This window comes from Leuciscus leuciscus, assembly GCF_965113295.1.
Source record: "Leuciscus leuciscus genome assembly, chromosome: 1".
Lineage (NCBI taxonomy): Eukaryota > Metazoa > Chordata > Actinopteri > Cypriniformes > Leuciscidae > Leuciscus > Leuciscus leuciscus.
This window is the reverse complement of record NC_138725.1, coordinates 59,353,880-59,378,256: the sequence shown is the minus strand read 5'-3', so window position 1 is coordinate 59,378,256 and position 24,377 is coordinate 59,353,880. Positions and strand designations below refer to the sequence as shown.

The window sequence follows — 24,377 nt, the reverse complement described above, 5'->3', positions numbered from 1 at the left end:
TTAATCTGTCAGGGTTATCTAATCTAACTATTTGTGGCTTGTGTTTTGAATATATGTTCCCCTGCACTTTAGGCATTTTGCACACATTTGCTCCTCATCCTGTGACTTGATTCTGATTTATTTCGTTTTGTATTTTTATTTATTAGAAAGGTATATTCTGTTCTAATTTAATTTAGTAAATTAATTGTTTATTTTTTCGGTGCATCGATGTTGTGCTGTAGGCTGGCCTGCTCGCACAGGTAATTTAGCCGATTTAATTTGATTTGCATGTGAAATGCAAATCTGCAGTGTGGCCTTTCTGGAGTTATTTCTGTTATTTCTTAGTTTTATTGATCAAAAATGTTTTCATACATTTTCTTATATCTTTGTGTGATTTTCTGTACATCGCGGCTTTGAAACGTTAAAGCCCCGCCCCCAGCCCCACCCCCACTCCCATACACATGATTCGACTATTAGTCGACTATAGGCAAGACATGACGATTCTGATTCGACTATGAAAATCCATAGTCGGGGACAGCCCAACTTGGATTACAATTCTGAGAAGGCCAACAAGACGACAAAATTATAACTGCCATTCAATTGTCACAGTGGTATTCAAAGAGGGTGTTGAAAGTGTTAAACGCATCTGTGGTTTCAGCACAATTCTAATGAATACCAAACTACTAACCTCAGGGGTTAAAACACATGCCAGGCTGTCAGAAAGCAACTTCATGCTTGCAAACCACAATAAGTTTAGGGGGAGCTAAAAATTCTGACATTCCTCTTAAGAGTTTCTGCCATGAAACAAAGTTAAAAAAAATAAACAGACCTCATTAATTCAAGAACAAACTAAAATGATGAGGATATGGCTGCCGCTGCCAAACAGATCAGGACAGCTCAGTGAACTGTGATTAAAAAATGACTCTGAACGTCCAAGGTCTGTGGAGTGAGGGATGCGATTCTATATTCGCTTTGCCTTTTCTTCTCCCGGCATGACACAAACAATATATTAAGAGCTGAAGAGAAAAAGCCAAACTAGTAGAGTAAGAAACAGAAATGCACGTGTATAGGTATTTGTGATGAATGGCTTAGGTAGTACCTTCTCAACAACACACAAGTTCTGGGGCCTTCAAACACTTCAAATGCCTGTGCCCTCCCGAAAGCTGAAAGGTAAAGGGGAGGGAGATACAAAGAACAGTGAGTGACTCCGAGAGGTTCAGAGAGCGTGCTGTGAATCCATCTGGTTCATGTGAGCGCTCCTGCTGATTGCTTTTGCTGGCGAAATGCAATAGGAACCGAATCTTTCAATATGTAGGTCAACTTTTGCAAAGCCTTAAAACTGATCCATGGATTCACCGCTGCCCTATAGTTGTGGGGGAACCTGATAGTAAGCGATGGAAATTGAATTGTTTTGCACTCAACGGAGGTCCATGGGGGTTCGCTGGAAAGGAGGAAGCAATCCTCAGAGGTGGTCAGGGTTAGATTAGCTCTTCTCCGATCACGCGGCTCGGCTGTGAGAAAATGATCCTCCACTCAAATCCACAGTTAAGACACACTCCACCAGTGATGCTGTTGAACAGTTGCCCAGTCACTAGGCATCATGGATGCCATGGAAACTGGCATGATATGGGGAGGGGTTTGGCTTGGACGTTCAATGAAACTGCACCCATCAAATAAACAGAGAAAGATGGGTGCAGAATTCAATTTGAAACCTTTTTTTTTTTTCACTGTCACTGCTTAACGTTTATAAAATGTTAACTGAGAAATTCACCAGATCAAACTAAATATTACATGAACTGTTTTAGTTTCTATCAGTTTGTTATGAGGCAATTTTTGAAACCCTGTTAACCCTAAGATTTGGGACATATACTTGGTTTTAAAGGCACAATATGTAAGAATTTTGGATTAAAACATCCAAAAACCACTAGAACAATGATATATATATTTTGTTGACTTGTGTTCTTACTTTACCGCAAATGTTTCTAATAATGTTTAAATGCAGAAAAATCAGCAAGTTTAACGGCCTGTGTCATTGTCACCTGTCAATGATGTCATATCTGCCTTACCTGCGATTTTCCAAAGATGCTTTAATATATTATGTGTTCTATTAGACAGGTGATCAACTATTTGGATACCTTTATCGACAGAAACTAATAATTGTTATATAGCTCAACACGGCTAGTCTTATTGTTTAAATCTCTTGTTTTCTTGATTTACTGCGAGTAACATGTTTGTACCTTAGAGACAACACTATTTTGTCAAGACTGGCTAACATAGCATAATGAGAAAGAGCTTTATTTTTAGTAACAGTAATACAGCATTTTCTCCACCATAAAATATATATTACAATAAACTGCATGCCATTTAGCAGCAAAAGTCATCCAGCTTTTATTTATATGATATTCTAATATAATCTAGCTTACTGCAATGTGCAACAAGTGTCTCAAACCAGCCACGAAGCAAACACACAGAGTAACATTAACATAACTCAAATGTATTTTAGTATTGTTCTGACCAAGTAAAACAGAGCTGCATTACCCAACAGTTTTAACTAATCAAATAAAGTTACCTGTATGAGTAGTAATTCAGCACATGCAGCTCTTTCATTAAAAAAAAAAAAAGAAAAGTGATTTTAAGTGATCAAACATAACAGAAACATAGTTCAAGATCAAGGAAGGAGGAGGCGGACGTTAAACGTAACTTTAATCGTAAAATGAACACTCAAAAAAACAAAAGAAGCGGCAGTGGCCGACAGCAGCATATAAGCATAATAAAAGCTCCGGAGCTCCTCTATGGGACTCGAGACTGGTGTGTTGGTGTGTGGTCTGTCTCTCATTATCATTAACTCCACCGGCCTCGTTCCGCTCCCACAGCTCTCGGCCCCACACAGCTCAGTAACGTTAATAAAACTATACATTAGCTCATCCATGAACACGATTTCTGCCTGAGTCTGATCGGTTTGCTTTCCATCGGCTGTGGAGGTGAAGACGACATCTCACATTATTCTACACTCATTCACGCCGTCAAGAGAATTTGTTGTTTATTTGTTTAGCAGCAAAACTTACACACTGTGCCTTTAAATATACTAATCCTCTAATAATCAAAATTAGATATCATTTTATTTTATAAGTTTTACAAGTTATTTTTTCTTTATAAAGTTAAATAAATAATTTTATAATTTAAAAAATAAATATATATATTTATTTTATTTTAATAAATAAAATAGCAAATTTAGCCAAAATAAAGCTGCCACTTAGTAGGATCTAACTAATCTGGGACCAAATTTTGGTTTATAATTAATGATAAGCTTATACCTAATGAATTATTATTATTATTATTTGATAAGATATTTTTTCTGTAAATAGTTATTTCCACTAAAAAGTATGATTTTTTACAATACAAATCTTTAAAGGGCACCTATTATGACCCTTTTCACAAGATGTAAAATAAGTCTCTTATGTCCCCAGAGTATGTTTGTGAAGTTTTAGCTCAAAATACCCAACAGATATTTTTTTACAGCATGTTTAAATTGTCATTTTTGGGGGCTCAGAAAAACGCGCCGTTTTAGTGTGTATCCCTTTAAATGCAAATGAACTGCTGCTGCACAGCACAGGGGGCGGAGCCTCACGAGCTCCCGCTAAGAGCCAGGACAATCTCATCTGATAATATCAAAACAGAAACTCTCAGTAGCGGTGTTCATTTCGACTCGGAGTCGGACAATAATGCCCACAGAGCCAGAGAATATATACTGTATGGAGATAGAAAATGTATAGTTTAGCTTAATTGTGGTTATAACTTATTTGTCATCTGCTTTTATCCACTATTAATACAAGCCTGCTGTAGCAGACCTCGTCCGAATGATGACCAAAATATACTGATGAGTTCAATTAAGTTTATTGTACATGACACAAAAAATGAAGCCTTAGTTTTACTCCAGAAAATCACTGTAAGGGCAGCTAAATAAACACAGTATAAGATGTGAGCATTTAAGTCTCATCCAAAACTCTCTCTCTCCCTTTCATTAGCATGGAACATACACAGTGAAGTACACAAAACACTCGTTACAACTAACAGTAAACAAATATATACACACCTTTTCAGTCTGTGCTTAATAAACTGGTACACTGTATATCCGTAAAACTATTCGATGAGCTGTCATAAAGTGCTCGCTCTCACTTTCATTTCTGCCGTGATCAGTAACGTTAGTCCTGTCGCTCTGGAGACTGTTAGCTTGATCACGAACAGTTGGTACAGATCCATCCTCGAGTAACAACGAGAGTAAATGAAGACTGCTATGTTCATTCATACATCCAACAACAAAACACCTCAATCGCTAGGAGACATTCTTGTCTACAGCTGCTCAAGCATCAAAACAATGGCGGACTGTGTGTGGCTCACTCAGGGCGGGTCTATGCTCAAACTGCAGTGTCAATCAACAGTCGTGGGAGGGGCCTGTGCAAAGTGACGTCACATTGCATAGAATCTTAGACCAGCTCATTCTGAGACAGTGCTTATGATTTATTGAGATTGTAAAAAAACCACTGGGTGGATTTTTATCATTCTAGGGTGGTTTTGCTCACACACTGCCAACACACATTTATGTTCAAACACCATGTAAAAGTGAATTTTGCATAATAGGTGCCCTTTAAAGGCCGTTTTCTCAAAATGGGTTTGTTCTCATACTCTGAGCCAGAAATCTCCACTTCAGCGGCACTTACATAAACCAAATTTTCCAGTTGTATTCCTATCTATATTCTTAAGGTTTTTACAGAGGGGTTTGTTCATATATCATTCAGATTTTGATTTATACAACATTTTATACCTAAAAACGGGGCAAAATTGGATTTTTATGGCTGTTGACAGTTTTTTCTGATAAATGGAGTGATAAAAGGAGATATCCAAAATCGCCTCTTTAAAAACCTTTGACTTTAATATGTCAACAAAATGAAACAAGAATTTTGAATCTGGCTTTATCCAATGTTCAGATTTCTCTTCTGGAAATATATGCAAATTAGTGCATTTTTAATGAGATATTACCTAATTTGCATATTTACACATAGATATTCTAAAAACTTGTAATACAAAATATATTTGTCTTAATGTCAGTAATCAACTGGAGAAGTTTCATGCTGATATCTATTAGTTAATTATAATTTTTTTCTATTCACCTGGGGTGTCTTCCCTTAAGTAAGCCATGGGCAAACCACATGTACCATATTCATGGAAAGTGTGTTTTATTCCTGCATTTGCTTGTGTCCAGTCTGTTTGTTTAAGATGTGTCTGCTGTTCTCTGTCTGTGTGAAGGAGCCTGTTTATGACTATAATAGTATTTACACAGGCTGCCCTCCATTACCCTATTGCTTCTTTATCCCATAATAATCTGAGTCCTGTGTGTGCGTATGTTTACTCAGGAGGCAGTCCTTTCATAGGACATGGGTGCTATGCAAGTTTGTGTGTTAGTGTGTGTGTGTACTGTGAATCTCTGCTAGAGTACATGGACAGACATGTGACGTAACTATCTGTGTGTGTGCTTGCAGACTTGGGATGCTTCGCGCTCAAGTGGGACGCAGATGAATGAGTAACCATGTGTGGCATTTGGACAGAGTGTACGAAGTGTGTCATAGTTCATATTTGTGTATGTGTGCATGGATGTCTACAGACACAAGTTGGAGACTAATCGTGACCGTAGCGTAAAATCATTTGTGAACTTCTCTAACATGACAGCTGGTCTGAGCAAGACAAGCAACTAAGAGTTACAGAAATGCCTTTCACATCAACTTAGCAAGCTTCCATTAGGCAAATCATGCTTGATTTTGCCCAAAACTAGACTCAAATCAGAGACTTCTAACTTCAGTTCTGAAACAGCACAATGACATGGTATGAGAACAACTCAAGATATTATACATTATATATTTCTCCTTGTCGTATAACTCACTAGAACAAGTTTTTTTTAAATGGCTGGCATATGCCTAATCTAGTTTCTAACCTGACCTTGACCCTGTTTTAAAATAAACCCAAGCAAATACTAAACTTAACCCTAGTCTAACCCAATGCCTCAAAGTTAGTTAGCAAAGGCTTCTGCTCAGCTTTGAAGATGCCGCTTTATGCAGCCAGCTAAAGCAAACAAAGCAAGCAGCCAAGCAAACAAAACTCTTAAATGTCCCATGAAATCATAATTTAGTCTATTTTTATGAGCTTTAAAGCTATATACAGTATATGCTAATGTACTGCTTAAAGCTTACAAATATAACGTAAGCCGTTTTTTTCCACTGTTGGGCCAAACGGTTCTAGGAACGGTTTCCACTTGAGCCTGGTATGGCATGGCACAATTACAAACCATTCTTGTTCCCGGAATTCTCAGCACAGTTTGCTAACTGTGCCGAACCGTGCTGGTAGAATTGGTCAGTTGTCCGTTGCCTGGGTATCAGTTTCTCTGTAGCTGGCAAACCGCGCTATTTGAGTGATGTAAATACAAATTAATAATACAAGATGAAATATCTTATCATCCTCCATTACGCAGTTCGCTATTTACATCTCATATCATCAGTAAACCATTGTGTTGGCAACCACTGTTGTTATCAGCCCCCCAGTGGAAAATGAAACCATGTCCGTTCTGGCTGGCACGGAATAGAACGGAGAATGGTTTGGCCCGACGGAAACACTGTAAAAAATTTCTAACCCTCCCAAATCAAAAATTTCAAGTGACCGATAACATCAACATTTTTCAATTGGCCCAAGTGAAATTCTTGTTGCAATAGTCTGTTAACATTGGCTCAATGAGAAATAATACGTCAGACTAATTGAAAAATTTAGATGTTATCGGTCACTTGAAATTTTTGACTTGGGGATGTAATTTTTTTTTACAGTGAAAGCGGCTTTTAGATATATATAATTTAAAATGTTCATGCTTTTTTTTTCTCTAAAGTTCTAGTACTTGATATTTTGATCTGTTTAAAATAAATCTGGCCACTATAATATAAAAATGTGATGCCAGAAATGAAAAAAAAAAATATTAAATTAAATAAAAAAAAAAACACAAATTCCTCTCTGTCCAACCATCTAAATAAAGGCAAAAAGCCCCAAAATATAACTTTAATAATAATAATAATAATAATATTTAAAAATAAAAATTAAATAAAATAATAAACTAAACAAAAGAAGATAAGCTAAGATAATATAATAAGATAACGTTGTGTACTGTACCCCTGACCTTGAGGCTGCACTGCTTGGCTCTACTTGTTGTGGGGGTGTTAATTGTGATAAATGGAGATGACACAGGCTGCAGTGTTAGCGCAAGGAGTCAATATCTTTTATGCCAGCGTTCCACACAAGCATAGCTGGGTAATTAATGAAAGATGCTTGGATGCAGTGCCCCTCCACCTGCCTGCAGACTTCATTCAATAATCCCATGATAGAGTGAGAGAGAGGTAGTACATACCAACGCATTCTCATCCTTGGGCGTCATAATACTGACGCTTTTGACATTTCGTCTACATCGAACGCACATGGCACCCTTTAGCGTCAATATGAGACGCACAGAGCTTTGTTCGGTTATGGGTAGGTTTAGGTGTAGTGTAGGGATAGGGTTAGACCGCTAGGAGGCGCCTTCTGGCCCATTTCTATCTGCGTCTCATATTGACGCTAAAGGGTGCCATGTGCGTTCGATGTAGACGAAATGTCAAAAGCGTCAATATATGACGCCTTGGGATGAGAACGGGCTGTACATACAGTACGTGGGTTACATTTGTCAATTTGTGCAGGCATAAATATGGGTGTTTTCTATTTCCCCAACACAATGTGCAAAATCTGTGTGAATGCGTGTGAATATGACTGTTACTAACACGCAAGCGTTTTTTAAATATAGGAAACATGCTCACACAAATAAACACACTGCTCAAGTATGCTTGGAAGAGAGGATGTTGTCATTGACTATATTCCATTGGGACACATAATAGGGCCCAAAAGACCACATTGAAAATCTGGGATTCAAAATCCACTTTAAACCTGCAAACAAACACAAGGTTTAAGGATTTTGAAAAGTTTAAAACAAAGGAAAGTTATGGAATAAACTAAAGACTCAATAAAGAGTCTGCACTTGTTACTAGTGTTCTTTTGGACCATTTTTGGACCCAAACCATTTTTATATTTTTATCTGCTCAATTCTGAACTTCAAATGATCGGATGAAGGGTCTGAAACTTCCTGTAAATATTATGATAACAGATATGTTATCATGGTTTAGAAGGTCGCTTATGAATTCTATAAACACTAGTCCATATTTGTAAAGTATATTTCTGTTTGTGTCAGTGTCAACCATGCATAGATGTAGTGCACTATCAGCATAAAATCTATTTTAAAAGGCTGTGTAAAACCTCTATGAAATTGTACTATTCTGCTTGTTCAAAATGAAGAAACAAAAGAGACAGAAATGTAGAAAGTTAATGCCTAAAATACTCCTATCTATTAGACAAAGCCTTAAATAGTCGCCACACTTAGTCTTTGCCTGCTTCTATGCATCTCAGTCTTATCTGATTGTCTCGCTTTCTGACTGTAAAGATTATTCTCTATTATGAGGAATTATTGCTTGCTTTACTTTTAATTAAGGCTCAATTTAGCATGTTAATTTAGTGCAATTAATTGTAACAAAAATAACATGCTAAAATTAGCTAATTAAATAAATCACAACACAGAGTGCTGTACAATATATTTACTTTTTTTTGTTGTAACTCTGAGAGCTTAACGCTCCTGACACAATAATCTCAGCAAATACTGATATTGTCACAGTATGTTCAGTGTGTTTAGTTTTCATGGACTTTCAGTTTGTTTTCATTAGTCACATGTTTTCCTTTGATCAGTTTTCACTTCTTTGTTACATGGTGTTTCATTAATCATCCTCATTTGTGTTTGCTGTATAAGTTGGTCCCTCACATCCATTCTCTGTCCAATCACTGTTGTAAATAGTGTGTGTTGCTGCCTGTTCTGCTGTCCTGTGGTTTGATCATCATTAAACCTTTGTGTTGAAAATAGGGATGGGCAAATTAAGCCTCATGAAGCACTGAGGCTTTCCCTTGATTGTTCCGGGAAAAGATTCGAAGCATCATGAGTGTCGAAAACAGTGCCATCTTGTGGCAGGTCAAATTTATAGCAGCATAAACCCGAGTGCGCAGCGCCGTTGTTTTATCTATTAAGCACAAATAAAAGCCTGACAACTCTAAATGTTCAGTTTTCTGATAATATAATTCACATATTAAAGTGAGTCAATAAATCAAATGTAACAATTATATTAATACTAATTATAAAAATACCAAAAGAGTTGATCGATGCAAGTAAATGGTGGTCTATTATTTTATGGTTTATATGCTGTTTATATGGCAGAATATATGAGCATGTAACATAGGCTATAGGCTTATTTATAAAAAAACAATTAGCAAATGGACTTAAACTTCCAAAAACCTGTAGGGTAGTGGTCTGGGTTCAAACATTCCGACACGCAAAGTGAAGCATTCACATGACTGGAAAGAAAGTGAGGCTTCGTTTTTTCGTTGATCACGTGTTTCTCTGAAAACAATACGCGCTCCGGCACAGAGCTTCATGAGAAATTGCGCTGTGTACTCGATACACATTTTGAAGCTTTCTGCCATATGTAACATCACTAGTTGAAAAGATACCTTCATCTTGTTCTGTCTTCCTGCACCCACCCGTGACAGATAATCGAACCCGCCCAATATGGACGAACGGGCAAAGTTTATCATCCTGGCTCAGGAGAGCCAAAATTTCTTTTCTTTTTTCAAAGATTTTGTTTGTTTGGCCGTCACCAGCTCCCTAGATGACGAGACCCTAAAGAACCTGTTCTGGATTGGGGTGAACTTCCACAACACCATCAACCTTCCAGACACCACCGGACTGAGTTGGAGGGAAGCTGTCGTGAGGTGAGAGTGTTGCGCCCCGATCCAGAGCCCTTTTCACCAGCATCGACCGCGGGACTCAGATCCGGCTCCTCCGGATTCCCTCGTTCCACCGGCTCCCCCTTGGTCAGTCGTCTCACCACTTCCACCACAGACTTTTGGGCCATCCACTGCACTCCAGCCCTCCACCCCTTCAGCTGCAGCAGGTTCCTCCTTCCTGTCGGCATCGCCTCTGTCCTCGCTCACACTGTCGCCGCCCCAGCCCTCGGGTACTCTGGATCCACCTACAGCGGCCATCACTGCGACATAGCCTGGGTCTCCTGCACCAGTGATGTCGCTCAGCTCCCTCAACCCTCAGTCTGCGCCTGGGGATCCATCAGCCTCGTCTCCCTCGGTCATCCCCCAGCTGTCGTCAGCCACTACACCACCTTGGCTCCTCCCTCCCTTGACTCCACCGTGGGCTGTCTGCACTGGGGAGCTCTGGGTCTGTGCCATCAGACTGCTTCCACCTTCACCACCAGGGGATTGTCGTCCACTCACCACCATGCCATCACCACCGTCTGCACCACTCTGGACCCTTTAGTTCTGTCTCCTCCCAGTCAGCCATCCTCCGCCTGAACCTCCTCCAGCTTCATCTGCCGGCATGCCTACCCTTTCGCCATCTCCTGGCTCCTTGCCTGCGGCATCGCCTCGGCCACTTCCAAAGCCTCCTCCATCCCTCCCTCACTTATTCTGTTACGGCGCGAGGTCACGCCTACCGGGAGGGGGCGTTCTGTCACAGTATGTTCAGTGTGTTTAGTTTTCATGGACTTCAGTTTGTTTTCATTAATCACATGTTTTCCTTTGTTCAGTTCCCTTTCAAGGGTATCTTTCAAGGGAACTCGCGTTGCGTCGAAACTGACGCTATGGGGAACGCTTTGCGTGATGACGTCTTGAAGCACATGTAAAATCAGTCCAATGGTGTGGCGGAACGTCAGAGGCGGGTGACGTCACGTACCAGGAAGCTATAAAAGCCGGCCCGAAACAGAAAACGAAAGCTTTCTGAGTCTTCAGTTGCGCTCTGTGTTGAATCTGTCCTTGTTATTTGGTGTTGTCTGTCTATATTATATATATATATATTCAGTATGGCGAGCAAGCAGCAGTTTAGAGTGTGTGTCCATCCCTGCCCGCGTTATTTAACGGGAGGTGATACTCACACTCTTTGTGTTGTTTGTTTGGGTGAGGAGCATGCCCAGTCAGCACTCGAGGGTGATGACTGTGTGCATTGCGAGGCGCTTCCATTGCGTACGCTCCGATCCCGCTTGGCTCGGTTCAATCCCGATCACGTTCCCCAGGGCTTGGGTCCCGCCGCTGCCGAGGCACGGCGTCGATCTCAGACCTGGGGTTCACAAATGGATCTATCAGTGGATGTTGAGACGGGCTCTGCCTTATCTCAGCCTCTTTCTGATAGATCCAGTGCCTCTCATCGGGGTGTGGAAGCACGCGCTGCGGTTTCTTCCCCCCCGATGGAGGCACCAATACTGCAATTGTCCAGCTCTGAGGAGTTGGACGTTGTTAGTATTGAAGCTGAGTCTGAGGATTCGCCACCTCAGTCTCACGCTTTTGAGGAATTGCTCGATGTTGTCACGAGAGCAGTTCAGAAATGATCTATTGAGTGGCCAGAGGATAGGCAGGACGTTCGTTCGAAAAGTAAGCTCGACGAACGCTTCCTGCCATCTCGTACACAGCCTCAGCGCAGGAGCCTTCCGTTTTTCCCACGATCTCCACACCGAGGTGTGGAGATCGTGGGGAAAACCAGTGTCTTACAGAGTGTACACACCACAAACATCTCACTATTCTTCCATTTATAAATATAAAGAATATGGTTATGGGGAGATGCCGAAGGTGGAGGAGACGCTTGCGAGCTATCTATCTCCAGCATCGGTATCTTCCTTGAAGGCTCCTTCACTTCCCTCTAAGCCAGTTAAATTCACATCAGCACTGGTTCATAAATCGTATGCAGCCACTGGTCAAGCTGCAGCGTGTCTGCATACGATGTCCCTTATGCAAGCTTATCAAGCAGAATTATTGGGAGATTTAGAGGAGGGCGGGGGAATTGGTCCTGACACGGTGGCCGAACTACGCAGAGCCACAGATCTGTCTCTCAGGGCCACCAAGGAGACCGCTAAATCAATCGGGCGGTCTATGGCAGCCCTGGTGGCCACTGAGAGGCATCTGTGGCTCAATCTGAGCGATATTAAAGATAAAGAGAAACACGTTCTCTTAGATGCTCCGGTCTCCACTGTTGGTCTTTTTGGTGATGCAGTTAACAGTGCTGTAGCTAAATCTCAAGAAGCTTCTAAACAGGCAGCTGCACTGCAAAAGCTTCTCCTCCGCCGTTCGTTCATTGAGGCTGCTGAGCGGGAGCAGCCTCACTCCTCTAAAAAGAGCGCTGAACATCGTGCCACTCAAAAACAGAGTGTGTCCTCCCGTGCTCCCCCACAAAAATCTCGGGGACACGGAGGGCGCTCTCAAACCCAGCAGCCTTCGAGGGGTAAAACGGATCTGCGGACCGTTATTACCGCCAAGAAGGCTGCTGGGAAAAAGTCCTGACGTCCGAGGGCTCAGGACAAATGAGGGTAGTTCCCCCCGAAGCAGAGCGGTTAACACCTCTTTTCACGGTGCCCGTCTCTCTTCGGTGCCCTCAGGGGACCGTTCTGCCAACCCTGCCGCCTCCGGTGTTACAGGGCGCAGCGGTCTCCGGCGAGCACATATCTCAAGGTCCACCCGGAAACGTAGTGGCCTCGGGATGCCCGCCCCCTCTGAGGAGGGTGCTAGAGCAGTCTGTTCGGTCGTTCCCTGCCGGTGCGCCGTTACAGGGCGACGAACCGACTAATCAACAGCAACAAAATCCAGAAACCAGTCTCGAGAGGCTGGTACCTCTAGTAGAATCTTTGACAGCGTGGAAGCTACTGTCAAATGTTTCTCGTTGGGTCCTGCAGACCGTGGAAAAAGGGTATCAGATACAATTCAAGAAACGCCCACCTCGGTTTATGGGGGTCCTGCCCACAGTGGTGGGCCCCGAGCAGGTTCTGGTTATGGAACAGGAAGTAAACACTCTGTTAGAGAAAGGGGCCATAGAATATGTACCTCCCTCCAACAGGGAAACCGGGTTTTACAGCCGGTACTTCATAGTTCCAAAAAAGGACGGGGGATTGCGTCCCATTTTAGATCTTCGAGTTCTGAACGAGTCAGTCATGCAGCTCAAGTTCAAAATGTTAACTTTGAGACAAATCGTGCCACAGATCAGGTCCGAGGACTGGTTTGTCACGATAGATCTCAAGGACGCATATTTCCATATTTCCATCCGTCCGTGTCATTGGAAGTTCCTGAGGTTTGCTTTCAGGGGCAAAGCATACCAATATCGAGTTCTTCCATTCGGCCTGGCTTTATCACCCCGCACTTTCACCAAATGCGTGGATGCAGCTCTGGCACCTCTGCGCCTCCAGGGTATTCGCATCATGAACTACATCGACGATTGGTTGATTTTAGCTCAGTCGCATCAGTTGGCGGTTCAACATCGAGATGTTGTTCTCGCCCACATGAAAGAGCTGGGGTTACGGCTGAACGCCAAGAAGAGTGTGCTTTCTCCACTTCAGAGGACCACTTTTTTAGGTGTGGTTTGGGATTCAGTGTCGATGCAGGCGCGCCTGTCACCGCCACATGTATATTCCATCCTTGCAGCTGTGAAAAGTGTAAAGCTAGGCCAGCTACTCACTGTCAAACAGTTCCAGAGACTGCTGGGTCTCATGGCAGCAGCTTCCAACGTGATACCTTTTGGACTACTGCACATGAGGCCCCTGCAGTGGTGGCTCAGGACCAGAGGGTTTTCCCCGAGGGGCAACCCATTTCGCACAATCAAGGTCACGCAGAGTATGGTTTCCCGATCTTGTGTCCCTCCTCGACGGGCATCCTCTGGAGCTTCCTGTCAGGAGGGACCTTCTGTCCCAAGCAGGGGGCTCAATATTTCACCCCCGCCCAGAACTGTGGAACCTGTGGGCTTGGCCTCTGAGGGGGCCCAGCTCATAGAGTCAGGTCTCTCAACTGAGGTTGTTGAGACCATTCTACAGTCCAGAGCTCCCTCCACGAGGAAACTTTATGCCCTGAAGTGGAGAGTATTCACTTCTTGGTGTAGTGACCGTCGGTTGGATCCAGTCAACTGCCCAATTGGTACAGTTCTGGAGTTCCTGCAGGACCGGTTCACTGCAGGTCTGACCCCGTCCACCTTAAAGGTTTATGTGGCGGCCATAGGTGCTTACCACATTCCTTTGGGTGGAATGTCTGTGGGGAAAGACCCTTTGGTATCTCGTTTCCTTCGTGGCACTTGGAGGCTGAGGCCTGCAGTTCGCTCTAGGGTGCCACCATGGGATTTGTCCGTTGCGCTGCAAGGCCTTTCCCTGGCCCCCTTGAGGTCATTGAGGAGGTTCCTGAGAAGTTTCTAACTCTGAAAGCTCTGTTTCTTCTCGCCATCTCTTCTCTGAAGAGAATAGGGGATCTCCAGGCATTGTCGGTTGCTCCGTCATGCTTGGAGTTTGCTCCGGGTATGGTCAAAGCGTTTCTTCACCCTAGACCGGGCTATATCCCCAAGGTCCCCACTAATGTGGCTAGACCTATTGTTCTGCAGGCCTTCTGTCCTCCTCCTTTTCAAAATGCGGACCAGGAGGCTAATAATTTGCTTTGCCCAGTTCGGGCGTTAGACGCTTATGTCCACAGAGCTGCCCTGTGGCGTAAAAGTGATCAATTATTTGTGTGCTTTGGGTCTCCTAACAAGGGAGGTCCGGTGTCTAAGCAAAGAATGAGCAAGTGGGTGGTTGAGGCTATCTCACTTGCTTATGAGGCGGCGGGACAGCCTTCTCCTTTGGCTGTCCGGTCGCACTCTACTAGGAGTATGGCGGCCTCTAAGGCCCTTATATCAGGAGTGTCTTTACAGGACGTTTGTGATGCGGCAGGCTGGTCCTCACCGCACACCTTCGTCAGGTTCTACTCTCTGGATTTAGACTCTGCTCCAGGGTCTCATGTTTTGTCTTCTTAGTGCTGCTCACTTGATTACACACAGGACAGACATTTGTAGCTATGGAGGCGTTGGTATAGACGTTCCCCATAGCGTCAGTTTCGACGCAACGCGAGTTCCCTTGAAAGGGAACGCCTCGGTTACGACTGTAACCTCGGTTCCCTGAAGAGGGAACGAGCGTTGCGTCGCCTTGCCATATCTCCTTCATGCCTGTCAGCGCGACTTCAGACTTTACGAAGCTTTCGTTTTCTGTTTCGGGCCGGCTTTTATAGCTTCCTGGTACGTGACGTCACCCGCCTCTGACGTTCCGCCACACCATTGGACTGATTTTACATGTGCTTCAAGACGTCATCACGCAAAGCGTTCCCCATAGCGTCAGTTTCGACGCAACGCTCGTTCCCTCTTCAGGGAACCGAGGTTACAGTCGTAACCGAGGCGTTTTCCCACCACTCCTTTGTTACCATGGTCACCATCATGAGTTCATTTGGCTCAGCTGTGTTTCATTAATCATCCTCAATTGTGTTTGCTATTTAAGCTGGTCCCTAACATCCATTCTCTGTCCAGTCACCATTGTAAATAATGTGTGTTGCTGCCTGTTCTGCTGTCCTGTGTTTTGATCATTAAACCTTTGTGTTGGAAAGATACCTTCATCTTGTTCTGACTTCCTGCAACCACCCGTGACAGATATATGCAATAAATAGTCAATTAATCCATATATCATGTAATTCATTTGACAAATGCATTTTTCTATAATCTAATAAATAATTATGAATAATAACCATTTAAAATTGATTGATAGCATAACTGTTAACATTCTCATTTTATTTCATCGTTGCTAAACCGATGTGCGTTGTTATGTGCCATTAGCTTTATTCTTACCAATAAAACTGAAAAATGAAATTGAAAATTGAATGTGAGGAAATAGATGCAGCGATAAACACAGGGGAAGAGGAAGAAACATTTGATGAAAGTCTTTGCTAATATTGTACTTTTTCATCTTGGATTTGACACAGTTAAAAAGATCATATTTAGATCTCTTCAAATAGAAATTATATTCACAGAATAGGAAGAACAAAAGAATGCAAAAGCAAAATATGCTTTCAACAGATATCTAATTTAGTCTTCTCAAAACAACAGCTTTTTCTCATTTACATAATCTACTGTGAGAATACATTTCCCCCCCAAAAAAACAACAAAAAAAAAGAAGCGAACAAGAACATCCGTCCCTTTCCTAATGGTGCAGCATTGCGATCAACAAATATGAAAGAAGACATGCCTTTTGGGAACCCGTTGCAAGTTCCTCTGATGTAAATGTGTTCCGTTTTAAGTGGGACGCAAGTTGTGAAAAATGCCGGATTGGAAAAGGAAAATCGATTGGAAAGGGATGAATGAGGTTTTGTCTCTTCTTATGCAAGAGCTGCCAGGTACCAGCTGCTTGTAAAGAGCCACTGACAGGCTAATTGAGTTAATACACTCATTTAATTTAAAAAGGACGAAGATCTAGGACAAAGTAAGCATAGTGATTACTGACTCAGCGAACAGAATATATTTCTTTCTCAAGCTGTGAGAGAATCCTATACTCTGTTGCACAAAACAACGTGTTGCATAACCACACATAAAGTTATGCCCATCAAAAATGAGGTGGCATGTGTGGCAGAAAACCCCCATTCTAATTTTAAACATGTCACTAAAACCAAGTTCAGATATGATAATATGATAAACAGTCATTTTCCGCTTGTGCCATTTTTGCTTTCAATGGCTAAACCTAATTCAATTAAGTGTTTCATGATTACTAATGGGAAATCAAGGATGGAACAATACGTTCAAGTTATGAAATCCTCCAGACTTGGCAATAATAACCTTATCATATTTTGGAATGATCACCTTCATGCATCAGCTAATATTTAATTTTAAAATGTCCAACATTTCTCCAAAATATTTCTGCATCCAAGATTGTCACTCAAGAAGTTTGGTAAAGTCTGAAACGTCATCTCTTTTTTAGTCACAATGGGACAGGTAAAAATAACTGAACAATTAGAGCATAATGAAATATGCAATTTGTCATTTTGCACAGTACTGTATTTCACTTTAAGTAAGGATATAGTAAGGAAATAATGCTACATTTAATGTACTTGTGATCTAATGCATTTCTGATGGTTTCTGGTCTATTGTTTTTAAGGACTCCTAGGTTGCCAGCTTCATCTTAGATTTAAACATACTCCGTAATTGCTTTAGAGTCCCCCGTAGTCAATAATTGCATCCCTTAAAACTCATCTTTGATCACCAAAATTACATATTTAAATGTTTTTTTTTTCCTTGAAAAAATTTACTCATGCCTTAAAATAGCTTGAATGTAACTCTACACCCTTGCCTCATTTAGTATATGCGGGTCTATGAATATGCAAATTAGCCCCACCTCCACTCACTTACACCAGCTCAGAGATCCACTGACGATCAAACGATGACCCAATTGGTTACAAGGTAGTTTGTGATGTCAGAAACACCAGCGATTTCAAACCACGATTTTGAGACTGTCTTTGGTTCACTGCAGTTTTAAGGAGAAAATACTCAGCAATGGTGCTGACTTACGAATTTGTACATGGTTTATCTTAAAGCGTAACATTAAAAACTTGATTTTAACCACAGGGTTAAAATGACATTTGGTGACATCTGGTTAAACAGACATTTAAGTGACATATCCAAAAACTTTTACTGCACCCTCAGCCTTTTCAATTCAGCCTTTAACAAAAGTGTGCTTCCTATTCCTTCATCAAAAGCCCATCTCTGTAAACATCGGAGTATGTTCACAATCACATATTTCTGCATTTGCACAAGCCTTGGCACTCTTTAGACATTCTCGCTTTTTCCTTTGCCAGCTATAGCTACTTCAGACAGACCGACGCTCCATGACTAATAAAGTGAGTTTAAAGAACAAATACATTTTGTACAAGCTGTCCAGCTTTTAAAATGTCCAGAAGCTTTCAAAACTTTCTAAATTACTTTAAAGCACAATCATAATTTAACTGATTTATGATAACCCTATAGGCTTTTAAAATTGACTACGACAGTCTGGGGGTGATAAAAGCAGGTCTTTAAGTGATGTTGATATGTCAGCGCTCAACTTTAAATCTGTTATGTCTTTTTTGGGTGAAAAGAGCTAAAATGAAGTCATTGCTCTCCCAATAAACTATTTAAACAATTAAACACAAAGCTTCTATAAAACACAAAGCATTTTATAATATTTTTTCATACAATATAAGTATTGTTTTTCACCAACTGTTTTGTGTATTTTATATGGAAATACTGCAGTTAAGCACAACAGACATTTCAAAAACAGTTAAAACACCTTACTAATCTCATGAACACCAGTGTGTGTGTATATGTATGCATGTATTAATACTTTTTTCTTCTGTTTTATAGATTTAAAAGCAGCAGAATCAAAATCTTTACAAGTACCCCCATGAAACTGTTTAAATACACAGTATGATTTGGTTGGGAATTACTGATTTAAACTATGGCCTATTCTGGTAATGAGAAAAATACCATTAATGCAGTTTGCACTGGTGAAAGCTATGAACAATTGCTTCTAATCTCTGTTTTCATAACATTAATTTCATACTTGCTCCAAATCTCACCCAAGACACCCAACACAGAGAATCAAGAAATATTTAAACAACCAATTCAAGACCAAAATGATAGGAACTGTTCAATTCTGAATGACAGAAGAGCATAAGATCAAAACTATCCCTTAAAGGTTGGGTAGGTAGGAATTGTCTAAAAAACTTCTTTTCCAAATTTGTTTAAACTTTATTTATATATCAATACATAATTAAAATGTAAGTACTCTGAAAAAGAAAGTATAAAAATCGAGTGTCTGTAGACCTCTCACGACTGTTTTAAAGACAGCTCATTATTTCCATTCACTCCATCCCCTCCCTTCTGGGCTCCTTCCAAAGCCACGCCCCCAAAACACATGAACGCGCGACTCCGACCGCTGAGCTGGAAGACGCATTATTTCTACCTGAGACGAGCGGAGAGGAGCGCAGTGCATGCAGTGACATCATGTCAGAATCACAAGTAATAAAAAAATCTAACTTTATCATTATGAATATAAACAAATAAGATGTATTTTAGTACTCACTATCAAGCTAGCATTGGTAAAGTTTAAAGCTGCAGTAGCGAGCTTTTAGAAAACGTTGACTTAGCCTGCAAATTTGAACAAGCACAGCTTACAGGTCATTCCCCCTCGCTCTCAGCTGCGCTACAGCCCTCCCTCCACAGCGGAGCCTGCCATGAACGCGCAGGCTAGTAAACATGCAGGGACACTGATGACGGCGGATAAACAGTTATCGCACATTCACTGGTAGGGACGAAACATCAACAATATGCTTTACATTGACTATGGCCTGCCCATACTTTGACTACAAACTTGGTCCTCAAATCATTACGTATTTTGCAATACATGTAATGTAACTTCATAACGTTGCACTCTTTCTATAAGTTATAAATAGCTAGCAAGATAATAATGGTAACGTTACAGTATCTAAGTAATTATTCTAGCGATGTGTAATGCTAAATAAGGTTTGCTAGTACATTATTTCAGCAACATGACAAGCCAGTGAATTAGCAGGTTTCTATTGTTGCTTTGCACAGTGCGTGACTTTTTATCTGTATGCTATGCGGCCAGAGTTTTGACACTGAGTCAATGGGCTCCGACGGGCTTGTTTATCGTCATCGGTCTTTTTCCGTTTACCTGTCTTTGTTGCATGAGCTGGTGCCACTCGAGAAATTGGCAGTTTTGGTTGTTTGTCCGCCATTAGCACAGCTGCGCGGCACACCGGCTATCTTGATTTTGAACGACTGTAGGCGCTGTGCGAGAGAGGGGGGTGATCAGCGCGTACACAAGCATGATTGACACTGCTAAGACACTCCTCCTGGCTCTGATTGGTTGTTTCTTACCGGGAGCGGTGTATTTCTGCAAATGGCAATAGGACCACTGGGAGGAGCCTGGGAGCTTGATTTTTTCACAGATTATCTGTCTCATATTCTACTGTCAGGACATAATGACAGTTTTAACAAATATGTAAAAAATACATTTTTACAGAAGTTACCAACTGCTGCTTTATTGGCAACGATCTTGAAGGCTTGAGATCCTGCAATTCTCGGCAGCAAGCTCGTTTTCGGATTCTGAGAATTGCAGAGGGGATTTGAAAGGATACGTTCAAAAAAGGAACTCCCAAACAGCTTAACATTTCCAGGAGATGCAGCAGAGGAGCAATCACTAAAAGAGCTCCCAAAAGAGATACAGCACTGCTACAAAATACCTAGTAGGGTTTCAGCACTGAATAAGCCACCATTTGCATTGCCTGCAACATCGCCTGGACTGGTTAATAGACAGTGAGACTATCGACAAAAAGAACAATGTGGCCCAACGAGAAGTTAAATTCTAGGTCTCACAGAAAATATGCTCTGGGAATCATCATCTGTTTTTATACTCAGTGCATGTTAGATTAGTCACGCAAATACACTGCGGTGCATGAGCCATGTAAATCATAGACACGATATTGACCTCTGGGATGTTAAAGCTAAAAAAATAATGGGCAGTATCTGTTGTTGCTAAGACAGAGTGAGTGCTGAATGCCTTTGGAAGCGCTTGAAACCTCAAAGCCCCTAAACCTCAACTCTACCCTCAAAAAGGCTGTTCCATCGGTGCAGACTTAATCTATCTCAAAAGACAGCAATCATGTATGATAAAGCTTGTGGCTTGGTGGCTTCCCTACACAATGGATCTGAATAGTGTGTTTTAAAGAAGAAAGACTCTTCTTTAAAACAGACACTATTCAGATCCATTATGAAGAGAAGCCACCACAGCTACAACAAATCAAGACAGCAAATAAGCAAGCCAGACCACAACAAAAAGCTCAAATTCTGACATCTTGAGGAGAAACTGATAAGTCCCCTGCACGCTAAAATCTTTAGCTCGAAGCTGTTGGGTCTGTGGAGAGCGAGAAGCTTTTCCGCTCCTTACATTTCTGTGATGAGTTAATTAGAGCTGTGCGTATTTAACTGTGTTGACTGTAATTTAACAAAAGCTCCCTGTGCATAACCTGGCTGAAGGAGTTGTGTGTACAGGTGAAATTATTCTCCCTGTGGAGTGATATAAACACACAAACAAACACGTCTTCTGGGGCAAATGACCTCAAATGCTCTCGTTTCCACCTGGGATCTAAACTCACAGATGAGTAGAAAAGGATGTGTTCTGAGCTCCCATCAGGTGTAACAAGGCATAACAAATAGCAGCAGCATTGTGATGGAAATATGCTATCAAAAGAGATACATCGAGGGAGGAGAACGAAATGATAACGATGTCATTGGTATCTGAGAGGGCAAGATTACACATTCATAAGCTTTTCTCTCTCACAGATGGCTCCGTTTTCTTCTGGTCTCAATGTTATTATAATCATCAGCACAACAAGTCAGTCGCCTCAGATCTGACTTTCCAACCTCTCTAGCTGCACGCAAAAAAGGTTATTCAGCCTTTAAATGCTATGAAACGTTCATGGGTATAGCATTATTTGAAAGATCACAGCAACCACACTGATGAACTGAGCAAAGAAAAAGAGTTAAATCTCGAAAGTCGATTAGCAGTTGTATCGAATCCTAATTGCTTTTTTGCACCCCTGCTAGCCTCTTGGGACATTTCATAACATTGGCAAAAGCTGCACAGCGAAAATCACAGGGCCATGTCTTCACTCAGTAAGTATTTCACAACACACATTCGATCAATCGTCACTCAAATCATTTTCAGAGCAAAATACTCTCCGCAGCTCAAGCAGTCCACAGCGCTGAAAGTGATAAAACACATATTAATGGTAGCTGAAAGCTTGTACTGTATGTTTTGACTGTCAGAGTTTCAGCACATTACTCCGTAATGGTGCCAAACTGGGCCACAGTCCAGAGCGGAGACTGATAAACTTGCTGCATCTTTTTTTAGGGCTAAAAATAAAGCTTCTTTTTTCTTTACCTTTCAGTGATGTAATTTTATATAATTTAAAATCTATGATATGCTTGTGATGCAGTGCCAAGCTTCTATTATAAGCTAGAATTGACATTCTTTTCAAATGTCTTGCGGCTCAGCTGAGGACTGGCAGGGGATTGTGTCCTGTCCCTGCTTGTATTTACTGTCTACAGAATTCAATAGCACCCACACACTGCTGAGTCACATTGGCAATGATCTCCCCCGTCGAAGGATAGTCATTAATTACCTCCACAGTTTCGTTTAAAATCTCAGTGTCAAATGATAGCTTAATGACACACTTTAAGTGCCATTCAACTTAGACATTTAAACAAAACAAAACAGAACACAAATGAGAACAAATAAATCCTATGACAAGCAACATAATTTTAAGAAAGCAATTACAATAGCTGAACTAAGTAAGCTTTTGGTGAGAAAAATCAATGCAGCTAGTTTTGAAAAATGTAAATGGTTAAAATGTGCACAAAAAAAAAAAAAAAAAAAAAAATACAATTATACTTATGGGGGGACAAAACTGGCAGCTCTGGTTTCCAGAAGTTTGCAGTAAAAAATGTGATGGCATTTTTTTATAACTATATATGTAAATTACGTAAATATTATGTAAATATCCTGGTATACTTGAGCCATGACAATATGTTTTACTATACAGTTACTGACACCAACACTGACAATGGAAAGCAACACAATGCATAAAAAATAGCCTGTGTAGTGTCACAAGTACCAAACTGACATCATCAGGTTAATACACACAATGCCCCTAATATGAACAAAGCAACATAAAATGCAAAATGAAACAATATAATCTATAATTCACATATCAACACTAATAAGAAGCATCTAACTTTCTAAATGACACCTAAACAAACGTGATTGTTTGTGTAGGGGGTTCTAGGAATCCCTCTTTTCCAATAACATTATTTTAACAATATTTTACCATATACGTATTGCCATTTTTAGAAAATTATGAGGTAATACACGTTATCCTTATAAAAAAACAAAAAACAAAAAACAAACATTAATTTTTTTTTGCATTTACAATACAATTTCATGTAGGCTATTTTCTTCTAAAAAAAAAAAAATGTTGCAGCGTATATGAACTTACATTTAACCAATTAAAATGTTTTACATTTAAAAAAATGCTAACTTGTTTCACATAGGCTATGGACAAACCCAACCGTTGAGTTTAAAATTTATTTTTACCAACGGTTGGGTTTGTTCATATCTGACCCAAACATGGTTTGAAACAACCCAGCATTTTCAGAGTTTAGCCTTTTTACATTCTTTTCTCTGTCAAAATGACTAACAATTTAAGTTAAGCTTCTATACGCTTTCACGGGGTAATATCGTACCTGTGTGTGGAGGATGCGACTCATTGCTCCAGTGTTTGTCTGCAGAAACCTTCAAACAGCACAGCGCTCCTTTGCTCCAGATGCAGCTGTCCGGATGCTCCGCTCCGGGGTGACAGACCTCTGTTTCAAAAACAATAGATATGCACTCCAAGGATGTTAAGTGAAGCACTTACAACTGGAAATAAACTGGTGAATTCTGCGCGCATTTGAATCGCTGCCTCATTTTCACCCAGTTGCAGATTAGTTATTATAATTAAAGTCGATATATCCTTCTTTTTCGGGGTTCCGATTGATACTTAATCCACGGTAAACAATCTAATGTCGAGTTTGAGTTTTTAAGGTCCTCGGAGGCAGGTGTAAATGGTCTGTTCAGACGCGATACCAGTCACGCGCAACACTCAGTCAGTGTTCCCTGTTAGATATGATAAGCGTTTCGACCTGCTCCCCTGCGGCTGGAATTGAACTTTCCCAAGAGTACTGCCACAATTTGCTCTCTTTTCCAAAATTATTCGATCCTTGTAAACACGGCGGACCCTCTTCACGTTGCCTCCTCACACTGAGTGACCCTCTGTTTGTGTCCCATCGGTCAACAGTAATGCGTTCACATGAAGCCCTACATGACAGCAAGGAGGCGTAGCCTACTGCGCGCGGATAAAAGGAATAGACGTTTTAGATTTTGCGCTCTTGTGGCTAAATGCGAGCAATATGTGACGACAATATTATAATAAGTCTTGCTGAGCGCGAGCAGAGTTCGCCGGTGCAAACTAATCCATGCAGTTCCCACGCGTACTATGCGTCTTCATCCTAACCGGTCCACTCTCTCGCGTGCGCTCAGCAGCAGACTCAGGGCTGAACAGGCTTCATAATGAGTGAATTCCTTTCGAACGTGAGCATCACTATACCATGCTCACTCCGAAGGGGGAGAGCACTTGAAGTGAGTACTCTGAAGGGAACAGCGCGGGCACATTATTTGGAACACCCTACACGAAAACATATGCATTCGTGAGTAGGCTATATCCTTTTATTTTCCATCAGAAAGTTATGCTGAATGGACACAAAA

At 41.2% G+C, this 24,377-nt stretch overlaps 1 protein-coding gene across 1 annotated transcript in view; it reads right to left on the bottom strand.

The window, feature by feature from the left end:
- The window catches only part of crhr1 (corticotropin releasing hormone receptor 1), a 136,334-nt gene extending 112,182 nt beyond the window's left edge, over window positions 1-24,152 (bottom strand). Inside the window, exon 1 of the mRNA XM_082184077.1 lies at window positions 23,318-24,152. Within this exon, the coding sequence (XP_082040203.1) occupies window positions 23,318-23,341 (24 nt within the window). The 5' untranslated portion in view covers window positions 23,342-24,152. The remainder of the gene's footprint in view (window positions 1-23,317) is intronic.
- Between the last annotated feature and the right edge of the window lie 225 nt (window positions 24,153-24,377).